Genomic DNA, 13,415 nt, shown 5'->3' with positions numbered 1-13,415 from the left:
AGCGCAAGAGGATGTTTTATTGTTGTGTTTGTGTGTACCTGCAGCTCTTCCAGCAGGTCTAAGTTCTGCTGTCTCAGGCTCTGGTTGGTTCTCTCCAGCTGTGCTGCTCGCTGTTGCTGGTTGAGGGTTGGCGGTGTGTCCAGCAGTTCATCCTGCAGCACATGGTACTCTACCTCATAGGCCTGGAGCTGCTTCGATACGTCCATCTCACAAACCTGAAACAGTGTGTGTCAACACTATTACTGCCCCTGCATTTCTCAAATTTTATAATTTTTTAAAACAAACTCATTGTTTTGAGACCATCTTTACTTAATACCTGTGGGATTTCCCAGTGTCCTTAAAAAAACAAACAAAACTACAAGCACTCAGCGAGCGCAGACCTCTGCCAAGCCATTTTAATCTAAATTTATCTGTAACCTTTTGGGTTACGTTGCTCACAGACAGACAGACATATTGAAAAAAAAATAACAGAAGCAGAAGAATGCATGCAGAATAAACTTTGGCTTAGCTTCAACAAATAAATGAGGAAGACTCAGATGAGGGAGAAATGATCAGCTCCTCTTACTACAACAGGACCAAGATAGGAGCAGACATCGGGCTGGGCCATTCATCAAATACTCATCAAATTAATACTAATATTCATCAAAATTAATCTCAATTAAGATCTGGGTTTTCAACGATCATAAAAATGAAATGATCTGATTTTTTGCTCCTTCTCACTTTACTCTTGTGCTGTTTTCAGTAGCAAATCAAGCGCTACTGGCATTGCAGCGCTCTGCTGCAGACTCCTCCCACAGCCCCAAACACTTTGCTCTTATTTAGCACGAGTTGCTAACACTGAAGTTAGACTGAAGAGTCCAACTAAATAATCCACCAGCTCCAGGAGACACAATATGTTATAAACAAACAGCTTTTTAATTTTCTCGCCAAAGACTAGTGCTTAGAACCCGAGATTAAGAAACTCATCAACACATTGGACAAACGGCATCACAGCCATCTCCTCTCCATGTTAGTCGAGTGTCTCCCTGCCCTGGATGATAAGTGTGGTGAGGGTGTTGTGAAGGACGTGGCTACAGTCCAGTGTTTCACCACTGCTACGGACCTGTGGTCAAGCCGCACCATAGAGCCGTAAATAAATCTCACACTACATTTCATTGATGTGGATTTCAATGTGAAAACTAAATGTTTCCAGACTCATTTTTTCCAGCTCACACTGGGCAGAACATAGCTGCTGGTCTGAGACAAACAATGGCTATGGAGACCTGGTGGAAAGAAACTAGTCTGTATTACCACAGACAACACTTCACATGTCACACTGGCTCCCTCTCTCTCACTGTTTTTATATATATATATATATATGTGTGTGTGTGTGTAAAGAAATAGAAAGAAAGAAAGAAATATGGATGAACTATATGAATGAATTAAGGTAACACGTTAGCTTTACTTCAATTATTTACTTTAATTTTTTATGTTTCGGTATCCATGTACTCCACTGTCATTAGATAAAAAAAAAAAAAAAAAAACATTCTATGATTTGATATATTTTTATCAAACTGAGCAAAACAGCATTTTTATTTGTTTCGCTGTAGCTTTCTGCTGCATGACAGGTCATTTGTAGGATCATTCCTGTAATCATAACACTTCTGTAAAAACTAACTGCAGGCAGGCAAACACAGGTAGCTGTACATGAGCCAATACTTCGGGCAGACTGGAAAACAAACAGTTTAAAAAGAAAGCTGTCAGTGCGGAGGCAGCTGTCAGTGCGGAGGCAGCTGTCACTCAACAGCACTGTCATCAGTCACGTACTATTAAGGGCTTTTCTTTCTAGTATACTCAGGACTTAAGTGTGTTTGGTTTATTGCAGCCACGACGCAAATCTCTTTTCAGTGCCCTTTGTTTGCCATCGAAAAAAAACCCAGCAGTCTGAATCTGATGAACTTGCAGAGAGGTGGAGCATTAAATCAGGAGAAATTACTCCCAGACTGCTTAACAGACACAGACTTTTAAAGGTCTTAAAAACAAAAGCAGCGAAAAAAAAACATGCTGTGCAAACTTGTAGTAATAAACTAAAACAAGTCTCTTTCAGTCAAATTTCAAGATCCACAGAAGTGTTTGCCGTTTCATCACTAAGATTGTTTTTTATTAGAAGCCTCAGGATATTTACTGTTTCTTTACAGGTGTAGAAACTGGTTTTCTGGCTTTTCTGTTTAGATTAGATTGAAGCTGTTGTTTTTTACTTTTTGTTTCACTCTCCCCATTTTCTATCTTTTCTTCATTACTCTAATAATAATAATGATAATAATAATAAAGAATAACATTTAAGATTCAAGGGGAGCCCCATAGTCAAAAGGCTCCTCTTGACAAAGTAAAGTTGTTTAGCACAACACGGCAGCCAGACCCTCGTTCTGCTGGACAGGACGAGTAAAAAAAAAAAAAAAAAAAAAATTATATATGCACACAGTCAGTCGGCTAAAAGTGGACTTTAAGATAAAATCCACCAACAAAGCAGCTTCCTGTGGGTTGTGTGAAGTTGTGGACCTATGTTTGCATGTTTTAAGTGTTAATGCCCTAAAACAATCAGCACGTAATGTTTAGCTTCTGATTTCTTAATCTTACTTCAGCATTCAAGCTGCGTTCGATGGTTATAGGTAGGGCTGCCACAAACGACTATTTTGATAATCGATTAGTCATCGATTATTTTTTCGATTAGTCGACTAATCGGATCATATATAAATTGGATACAAAACCTAGATTTTACATCTAATTTACATATGATTATATTATGAGGTATATGCTAACTAAAATAAAGACGATTAAGATGGTAGTTCATTAAACCTTTAATGAAATATGCAGCCTGTAGCAACAAACACGTATCATAAAGTGCAAACAGTTGATGGAATAAGGATAAGGCACTGGCCAAAACAACACAAAATACTTTTTTTCCATCATCGGTATGAGAAAGTAAGTTTTACGCTAATGTTGTTAGCTTAGCCAGTTAGCTTACCTAGACGACGGTCCACCTTCCTCGTTGTCGCAATCAGCCACAATGTGCTTCCTTTTCAGGTGGTCGTGCATCGGACTTGTACTGTTGTGGAAGGCAAGTTTTGCCTTGCAGATAACGCATTCGACAGCTTTTTCTTCTGTTTTCTTAAAATGTTCCCACACTTTAGAAGTCCGTTGCCGGGTAGCCATGATGATACAAAAGCCCGTCTGGTTTTACTTCCGGTGACATCACGTCTGACCCCGATTACCTCTACTGCGCATGTGTGCCATGGACAGAAACGCAGAGGCGGCAGTGGAAAATGCCGCTGCAGGTTTCTTTTTAAAATAACGAAGCTTCGACTATTAAATTAGTTGTCGACTATTAAAATAGTCGACATAATCGTGACTAGTCGACTAATTGTGGCAGCCCTAGTTATAGGAACTCCCAGCTTTCAATTTACCCATAATTTCTTTTTGATTATTTTTATGGTATTATTTTTCTTAAATGTGAAGCACTTTGAATCAACCTTTATTGTATAAAATGTGATATATAATTAAATTAACCTTGCTTTAATTTCAGTATAATGTATGAAGGTATGCCTTCATCTTTTTGTCCAGATGTTCATTTTCTTTTTATGTCAAATGACATTATATCATCATTAAGCACCAACCTGCAACAACATGACCTTACTAGTTGGGGGTTTAAAAAAAAAAGTTTACACTTGATCTCACTCACTGTTGTCTTTTTTGTGGTGAAACTTTGAGTCACACCAAAGTTGACAAAGCACAAGCAGTGGAAAAGTCCCATGGAAAATGTAAAGGTAAATGCAACAAAATACCTTGATGACATCACATGGCTCATCACATTATATCTCCACTCAGGGCATGCCACACAAGGACAGCCAGTCAAATGTCATGTTATTGACAAAGTAGTTTTCCAAATGCTGACATATGACATAAGAGTTAAAGGATGGGCTCACACCCAGCAGCTGTTCTCATCAAAGACCGGGTGTGGCTCACAGTGATAGCATTTACCGCTCGAGTGGCATTATCATCGTCTGAAGGATTTATGTTTAAGGAGAAACTAACAGGTTTGTGTCTAAGTGCTACGAAAAGGATGGTGAAGTTGGACAAAAAAAAGGTCACTGAAGGGTACTTCATTGTTTTGGACTGGTGCTACACACAGATTTGCAGAAGCATGTCTACATGCTGTAGTTATATTCTACCACTAGAGGGCACCTTAAAATATTTGTGGAACAATTAAAAATGCAGGTTAAACTTTGGATTTTTTTGCTGTTATTGCATCTTCACGCTAAGACATCAACAGAAGTAATTGTGGATAATGTGGAAAAATGTTGCTGTTTGTTATTGTAGTAAACCTGTTAAATGAGCTGTTGCTATCTGTGCCTATGACCTTCATGGTGAACTGTGCTGTTGCGGTGTACTCTGGTTCAAGCCAACTTTCGCTCAGTCAGCATTGATCCTCAGCCTTTTTATTTCTCTCAAATGTGCCAAGCAGTTGAGCTGCTGAGGAGACTTAACACATATGCAAATCCTGTGGCTTCAAAATTTCTTGTACTCCTGTAACTCTTCACTCTGGGCGGGATTTGAGCTACACAAAGGGAAATTAAGAAGTTATAAACCTGTTCTGGACTGTTATTTATAGCCTTTTTATTAGAGTTGTTGACAATGTGAAAGTAAAGGAGTAATGAAAGACAAATCTTTCAGCGCTAACTAGATAAAGTTGGCAAACATCTGTTTTATCTTTATTGCTTTTCTTAGAATTATGTGACTCAAAGTTACTAAATTCACAATAAAATAAAACATGTATATAAAATTACTCAAGGGTAGATGGACTGCTCTCTGTTTTCTAGTGAAGCAGGCAAACTGTCAAAGGGGTAGCTACTCATCACTGCACAACTCTTTCTTACCTGGTTGATAGTTTTCTCCATCTGCACCAGGCCCAGGTTGGGCAGCGTGGTCTTGATGAAGTCCACTATTGACTCCAGGTTGTCATGCTGAAGGATTAAAGGCTTGTGGCTTCCTAACAGGCTCAATGCTACCTTGAAGATGACCTCTGAGCCCTGGAGAAACAGCATATCTGACAGAGGGCAAAAGAAAAAGTTTTTGAAGAAGAATAGATGAAGACATTTAGCACAACAGGATTAGAGAATATACAAGGCTTTGAGGTAAGAGTTCTTTTCTTTTTAAAGGTAATGTAACAACGTAATATGAATAATGCCAGGTGTCGACAGGTAAGATTACCGTATTTATTAGTGACTTAAAAGCTTTTTCACAAGAGGAATGATTTGACGTCACTATATATGCTTAAGCAAACACAAAATAGACTAGGGTGAATCTGAAGAGTCAAGAACAGGTGAGTGGATTTGTGTGTGCAGTATTCTTTGAATACAGCAAGGTGTGGTATGGGTTGGGCAGATCGCATGAGATCATACACAAGATTAAGGAAAAGGAGAGAAGGTGTGGAGCCCTACGTACAGTATCAAACACATGACAGCGCAGACATGACGCCCTCACACTGAGGTGCATGTAAACAAACGCCGGTATAGTGTTATGCTCAGATGAGCAGGAGGAGCCAGCAAGTCTGGTTCAGTTAGAATTAAACCATGTAAGAAATTAGGCATGGAAACAGTAGTTGGGGAGGAATGAGGGAGAGAAGAAGATAAGATATGAAAGAGAAATAAACTTACAATGGGCATGATTACAGACAAATGAACGGTTACTGAAAATTAACCTCCAGTATCTGCCTAACAAGACTAACATAAATGTGTCTCCATGACTCACTTTTGACAATTGAATCTCGAGACAGATAAGATGTGGTTTCAAGAAAAACTACTGTTATAAAACATTTCCTTCCTTAGTTCTCCATGCCACTTCAGCCCACTATTGTTTAGATTTACTTACTCAATTTCTCTATGTTGCATCTTTAATATCTCACCCAAAACTTCTCATTCTTGCCCGTCCACCACCCTGGGTTCAACATCTAATTATAAAAGTTAACCAGGGATCTCTGTAAATATCACTTTGTTCTGCTTCTGTTCTACATCAATACAGCTGGGCTCCTCTTAGGAAGTGAGTTTACTTAGTCACAATCTGGCTTCCAAGTAAAAGGACTGTGTTTCACTGATTGCGGAAATATAGATCTCTCAGATCTTACCGAAGACACGGGCCACAAAGCCGAGAGGAAAGTGGGAGGCGAATAAAGTGAGAAACCAGGGGGTGGCGTACAAGCTGGGTCCGATCTCTTGCTGCTCCAGGTGGCTGTGCAGATCCCTGTGGTAGTCATGAAGCAGCCGCGACAGCTGGTACATCTGAATCTGACGAGAAAGACACCAAGAGGTGGATTTATTTCTTAAGTTGTGACATGGGTCAGCATGTTGTTCTTTGGTGATGTTTTATCACAGAGCCATTGTAGCCACCAGTGTTCCTGCTTCTCATGAACTAGTTCCCACAGGCTAAAATGAACAGTTCATGTTCACAGTTCACCATTTCAACATTGAACTAGTTTAAAGTTCAGTTCATATAAATTTATATATTTATATTTTAAATATAAATCCAGCTTTCCCCGCGACCCCGAATTTGGACTAAGCGGTATAGAAAATGAATAAATGAATAGTCTGTATAACCATTTTCAGTGTAACAGAAGCTCATTTTTTATTAAAAGGCTATTTTCAGCTTACCTCTTTTCAAATATTATTAATACATATTTTCTCACACTGGACAGATGCTTCAACTCCTTGTCTTTTCAAATTTGAAGCTGACATTCTGACTTATTTTTTAAATCCAGGTGGACATAATTTGGACAAAAATATTAATTAAATTTTCAGACAGCACATAATATTCCTGTAAATAATCATAAGCAGTCAGATATGCAAAGTTAGACCTGCTTTGTTTACATTTTTACAAACTACAGTGTTCAATTTCCTTTATTAAATATGTAGGTACTAACTACCCCTCTTTTGCTAGAGCCTACATCTGCACAAAAACAGTCTTTGTGGTTACTTTAAGTATTAGTTTCCCCCAGACTTCGGCTACACGAGGAGACACAGCAGGAGGCCTTTTGTTTCTGCTTGGTGTGTAAAAGCCAAATGGAAAATTTTTCGAAGGGGTCCTGCAACCAGACCTATGAACCATGTAAATCATTTACCACTACCAAGCAGTCACACCTGATACCTACGTGCTTCCACTACAATCCTCCTTCTTTCAGACTGTTTGCTGCATTCATTTAGTTTACCTTTACAAGACAGAATGAAGAAAAGAAATCTAATGCAACAGAAAAATGTCAAAATAATTCTTAAAAAAGTTAACATTTCAGATTAATCATCAGCAAAGCAGCCAGAGAAAGATGCAAGCTGACACATTCACTGTTATCTTCTGACTTGGAGTCATGAAAGCTCAAATTAACCCAGTCTGGCCATGACAACTAACCTGAACAAACTAGTGTTTTACATAATAATACCCATAAAAAAAAGAAAAAAAAAAGGCTTGGACTCGATTAAAAAAGTTAATCTAATCATTTACAGACTTTGTAATTAATTCATCTAGATTGATTGAATTTTAAACGTAAAACAATATTGAGAAGAAGTAAACATGCATGCTGATTTCCAACAATCTCCAATAACACCAGAAAAAGCCACTACATTTGTTGCTAGTCGCTTCATTGAAATAGTCACTAGATGGGTCTGAAAACTTGCTAAATATAGCACCAAAGTGGTTAAATTAGCAACACTGATTTAGCTCTGAGGTGTCCATCAATTTAATCGATGCAACGGAAAACGTGCACTGACAAACGTGCAACTGCAATTAAATGTGTCAATTTTTTCAACGTGTAATTTTTTGGGTAATCAATTCATTGTAATTAATGTGTTAAAGCCCCACCCCTATTAAAAACACAAGCCTTTACACACAATTATATTAAATATCAACTTTCAAACTCAACAGGGGAAAAAACCAAAGCCGCTGAATGCACACACCAGAGAACCTTATCTGCACAAACATAAACTTTTACACCAAGTCACTGTCGCTAGCATAAAATAAATAATAAAATGTCTGTTAAAAAGAAAAACAACAACATACGGTTTTTGCACCACTAAACCAGGTGAGGAAATGATATCTTAGTGATCCATCCATACTAAGAGAAACCCTACCCCAAAGCCACAGTGTGCGTCGCTACAGGAACTGCCAGACCAGGGCAGACAGGGCCCCACACTGTGGCTGCAAAGCATGGCCCCCCCAACCACCTGAACATGGCTGATCACCATGGCAACAACTCTGCAGATGGAGCAGACATAGCTCTCGGTGTGGAGGACACTGGAGTTAAAAATTAAAAGATAAAATAAAAAAGCTGTACAGCACATGGCAAGAGGAGCTATGCTGGGTGGTGAAGACAGCTCAGGGGATTGTGGGCCGCGACAGCCCACAGCTTCTTCCCCAGAGCTGTGAAAGCAATAGCCCCCCTGTAGTTCGACAGGGGGACAAACCAAAGCCGCCAAATACATAACCTCTGCCATGGCCGAGGTTATGATAAATCTAATTTGTTATATGTTAAACTAAAAATGTAGGTCTTTAAACTCTTTTCTAAAATATCAATAGTCTCTCTAGCCCTGAGGGTTGGGTGCAGCAAAAGATTAACTGCTGAAGGACAAATTTAGCTTGTACTTTATGTATCTGCAGCAGAAGCATCAATAATCGAATCACAGAGTATGAACTGAAGACCAGGAGCAAGAAATGAGTATGCCGATGACAATGTCAAGAGAGTGCCCTGAGCCTTAATGAGTAATACTGAAAGTCTTAATCAGTGGGTAGAGTGGCCGTCTTATAGCCTGAGGGTTGCCGGTTCGATCCTCGGCCTGTCAAGCTCATGTCGAGGTGTCTGATCAAGAACCTGAACTCCAAATTGCTCCTGATGGGTTGTGGTTGGCGCCTTGCACGCCAGCTTCCGCCATTAGTGTGTTAAAGTGTGTGTGAATGGGTGAATGTGAAAATTTAAGAAAAGGGCTGCATGGTGGTGTGGTGGTTAGCACCACAGCCTCACAGCAAGAAGGTCGTTGGTTCGAGCCTCGGCTGGGGGGAAGTTCAAACCTGGGGGAAGGTGGTCTTTCTGTGTGGAGTTTGCATGTTCTCTCCGGCTTCCTCCCGCCGTCCAAAGACATGCATGTTAGGTTAATTGGTAAGTCTATATTCTCCCTAGGAGTGGTTGTGTGTGTGAATGGTTGTTTGTCCCTAAAAACAGAAAGATTGTCATTGTTATTTTCTTGATATAATGTAAATATGCTTAACGTGGAGGAAAGTTGGGATGTCTGAGATTGAATTTAGAAGATTGATTCCGTATGACACTAAGTATGAATGCAACAAAGAGATATTGAATTTGTTTGCATTTTACCTGTAGGATAATCATATCGGGTCTGTACTGTTTACGAAGCCCAATGTCATACATGAGAAATTTGAGCATGTTGAAAGCGTCTTCTTCCCCCATGTGTAAAAGCAGCACACCAGCAATGAAGGACAAGCCCTGGCAGTAGCCAACCTATAATGACAAAGACAACAAACTTGAGGTCTACTTGACAGGGAAGAGATTAATATTTAAGCCAAAAAGACAGTTGACATTTAGTCGACTCCTGAGTAAGGAATGATACAAATCTTAAAAATGACAGAAAATAAAGAGAGTGTGTTACCTCAGGGTCAAGCAATGAGTAAGCTTTCAGTATATTATATAGAGACAGCTGTCCTGCCCCAAGCTGGGCTTGGAAATATGGATGAGTGGGAAAAGTGCGACCTGGAGCAAAGGAAGACATCATCCATACATCACACTCAGCATTAAACACAATATTCAAGCACATCAAACTGATATCTGCAAAACACAGTAACACAATAAACTTTAATGGACTGGATGTTCTGGCTTTTGTTTGATATCCTCTTTGTGAGAATCTGAGTAAAATCAAGAGATCTTTAAGAGACAGAAGCCTCTAGGTGTGTGCACATGTTTGAACAAAACATACATGTAGCTGAACTTCGCCTTGGGATGCTAGATTTCACACTTTGCTGTTGATGTAACCAAGCAGCTCGATGCATGACCATGTGTCAACTAACACCTAGCAAACAAGCTTAGAAACCTGTTCCTGTTCCTTATGATGTAAACATAAATGTAGCTTTATGTGGCCACTGTAAACCGTGTCTTAAAAGCTTAACATATGGCACATATAGAGTACAAATTTAAAAAATAAAATAAAATAAATAAACAAACAGTACAGGTATGTATACCCTGGGATTGTGGACTTTTGACTTACAGCTTGTGAAGAAGATATTGACAGCCCTGTGACTTGTATGTGAGGAATGTACTTTGGAGGGGCTTGAATGTAAGTGAACATAATGCTTTGTCCCCAGCCTGAAGGAAAATGTGTACGTACAATATGCAAATTAAAAGACTGCTCCAAATAGACACATAAATTCTTAACCTTTTAACTTTCAACTCTTGCGCACAACTTAGGGTTGCATACCTCCCTGCTGCCTTAATAACATCAACACCATGTGTCTTTATTCTTCATCCCACACATCTCACACCTTCACATTCAGCCATGTAAGTAAACTGTCCCTGTGATATCACTATCATATGATGTTGAGTCAGTAACACCTCAGGAAGATAAAAGACACAGAGTCAACAGTCAAAACGCAGGAGGTTAAAGTGCTACAGGGGTGGATGTGTATATACAAGTATGTGGGTGTTATATGGGTGGGGTGTAGGTAGTGAGTACTGTATGTGTCGTTTTTGGGTGGCAGGTGTTAGGAGCTTATGAAGGTGAAAGTAAATAATAATAAACATAGCTACAATAGTTTTCATTTTAAGATTTTGGGCGGAAATAACATGTTTTTCACTACAGTTTAACAGCGTTTACCCCCCAAAAAATGACAGAAAGCTAACTGATACCATGAGCTCTTCAATCACTTACACCGGTACATGAAGGAATTTTTTTTTTATTATTATTTTTTCTTGTATAAATCAGGTGTAAATAATAAAACTTACATTAAAACAGGAGGTTAAGAAATGTGATTTGGTTTTACCAGTTGAATAATAATACATTCAGTTTCAGTTGGCATATACTTTAAACTAATGAACTGGTCGCGGTATCTAGAAGATTTTATAGTATAAATTTTGTGCAACTGGAAGGCTACAGCCAAAATGCAGTTACAGATTTAGTTAATCAAATATACTGAGTAAAAATGCTGCAAGAGACTCTCTGTGCAGAGTGGGAGCAGTTTGTTAACTTCGCATCTCCATTCATTAGTAATATTTCTTGAAAAAGAAAGCAATAAGACAGGAACTTGCCATAATGCGTAAGACCAGCCTTTGGAGGTGCTGAAGATATGGTGCATCAAACAATACTAAAGAAAAAAACTGCACATTGACCCTCGATAGCATTCTCAAGAGGTGAGTTGAAATTCCAGCAGACAATGTGTGGGCTAAAAATGTTTTTAAGAGCTTTTCAAGAAAGCTAATTCAGCATCCATCTTGCATTCTGTCTCCAAAGTAAGTCAGTATGTCGTTGACCCTTGTCTTATGTCTTCCTCTATCCCTTTCTTTTCCTATCTTCTCCTAATACCGTCCTCTTGGCTTTTTCTTTAAAATATATACTTTGTTAATCCCAGCTGAGAAATTTCTTCTTTGCATTTAACTCATCCACATTTCAGGAAGTAGGGGTTAAGGGTCTATCTCAGGGGTCTACAGTGGTTCACCTCAGTTGCCTGCACAGGGAGTTGGAACCTAGTCAACTAGACCTAAGCCCACTTTGTTTAACTTCTAGGCTACCACTGCACTGTTTCTTTGCTGAATCTGCCTAAGTGAGCGTTCACAGCAGCCAGTGTGTGATATCCAGTTGCTGGCATGTGATATGGTGCGGTGAAGTGATGCGCTGGTATGGAAAAGAAAGTTGTGTAGTGTTGTTTCTCAGCCTCGGGAAGCTGCAGGTTGCTGCATGTCTATTATGTACATTTACTTGGAACGTACATAAAAGTCAGTATGCCATCAGAGTGAGTCAGAAGAAGAGTTTTAACCTCTTGATGCCTATTGTTGCAACTTTGCTATAAAGGACTTTTGGCCTTTCTGTAACTTTATCTTTTTTTATCTAATCAATTTATTTTATGCATTTATTTGATTTTATATACATTATTTTTATATTGTATATTTATGATTTATTTTTATTCATTGTTATTAATTAATTTAATATTAAACTGTTTTTTTTATTCCAGTCTTTTTCTTTCCTCCCCTATATTTATTTTGTTTTTATATCATCATAAATAAATTCATGAATTAAAGACTGAAAATACTGAAAATTAATCAGAAGACAGGAGTGCGAGATGTGAAATTCGTGTATTTTACAAAATAACATCTGGACCTCAGATATGATGTCTCTTAATAAATCTCACTGAATAAACTACTACCTGTGAAAGAGTGAATCAGTTGTCAATTTAGTTTTATTTAACTCCTCACTATGTTCAACAGTGATGCATCAGTTTAAAGCTGTACAATATTTCCTCCCTTGAAAGAGCTGAAGACAATATTTTAAAGACTTTAGGACCTGCAGATTCCCTAAAATGATCAAATAAATGTGTTACCTAGGTCTATGAGGATGGCATGTTGCTGCGAGGTGAGCTGTTTCAGCAGCTCCTTATATGGAGTATGGTTGGAGGGAGGTCGGGAAGGGACTGTTTGTCTGAGCAGATACTGCTCAGACAGGAACTTCCATATCTCTCCTCGGTGCTGCCGTGGGACACCTGCCAGAGAATATAGACAAAAATTACACAGACAAGAGTAAACTACACTCAAATTGTGCCTGTAGAGACCAAATCCGGAGAGGATCTGGTACCAGGACATAAAAAGATTATTCATAATCATGTGAAGTTATCAGCTCCTAGCTCACTAACTAAACTCACTGCCAGGTGAGGGTGGATTTGTTCCACTTTTTTGACAAATTAAAATTTCTCCAGTTCTTAAAATTCTGAAAGCCGAAAAGTGCAGCTTTGCACTGGTATGCAGCAGATTACGATACAGTATCAGCAGTGCCACTAACGTAATGTGCTGTATATCAGAGCAAATCTGTGCCTCTGAGCTTTCAGAATCTGCCGGCAGTAGCATCTGATTTTCAAAGGGTTAAGAGCTTTTTTGTTTGAGGTTGTGGGCATCTGTGTAGAACATGCTGATTCAGGAAAATGGACAGAACAGACAGGTCTAGATATTGGAAACAGACATTTAGTGTAGCAATGTTAAAGGAGCACACACATTTAAACACACTGGGGTGAGGTGTTGTTGTTATTTTAAAAATAGTGTAGACCAAGGCTGACCATAAGAGAGGACATTATGAAACATATCTTTTTTTTGGTTTTGGAGCTAAGCTTTGGTCAGTACTGAGAGAAAAAAA

At 38.8% G+C, this 13,415-nt stretch overlaps 1 protein-coding gene across 4 annotated transcripts in view; it reads right to left on the bottom strand.

Annotated features, from left to right (window-relative positions):
• The window catches only part of tbc1d1 (TBC1 (tre-2/USP6, BUB2, cdc16) domain family, member 1), a 65,117-nt gene that overhangs the window by 2,333 nt on the left and 49,369 nt on the right, over nucleotides 1–13,415 (bottom strand). For all 4 annotated transcript variants that reach the window (XM_041982481.1, XM_041982483.1, XM_041982480.1 and 1 more), the window contains 6 exons: nucleotides 12,613–12,771; nucleotides 9,678–9,778; nucleotides 9,386–9,529; nucleotides 6,161–6,320; nucleotides 4,914–5,083; nucleotides 39–215 (listed from right to left, as the gene is read on the bottom strand). In XM_041982481.1, the coding sequence (XP_041838415.1) occupies nucleotides 39–215; nucleotides 4,914–5,083; nucleotides 6,161–6,320; nucleotides 9,386–9,529; nucleotides 9,678–9,778; nucleotides 12,613–12,771 (911 nt within the window). The remainder of the gene's footprint in view (nucleotides 1–38; nucleotides 216–4,913; nucleotides 5,084–6,160; nucleotides 6,321–9,385; nucleotides 9,530–9,677; nucleotides 9,779–12,612; nucleotides 12,772–13,415) is intronic.

This window comes from Melanotaenia boesemani, chromosome 4 (assembly GCF_017639745.1).
Source record: "Melanotaenia boesemani isolate fMelBoe1 chromosome 4, fMelBoe1.pri, whole genome shotgun sequence".
Lineage (NCBI taxonomy): Eukaryota > Metazoa > Chordata > Actinopteri > Atheriniformes > Melanotaeniidae > Melanotaenia > Melanotaenia boesemani.
Note: the sequence above shows the minus strand (reverse complement) of the source record. Positions and strands in the feature narration are given on the sequence as shown.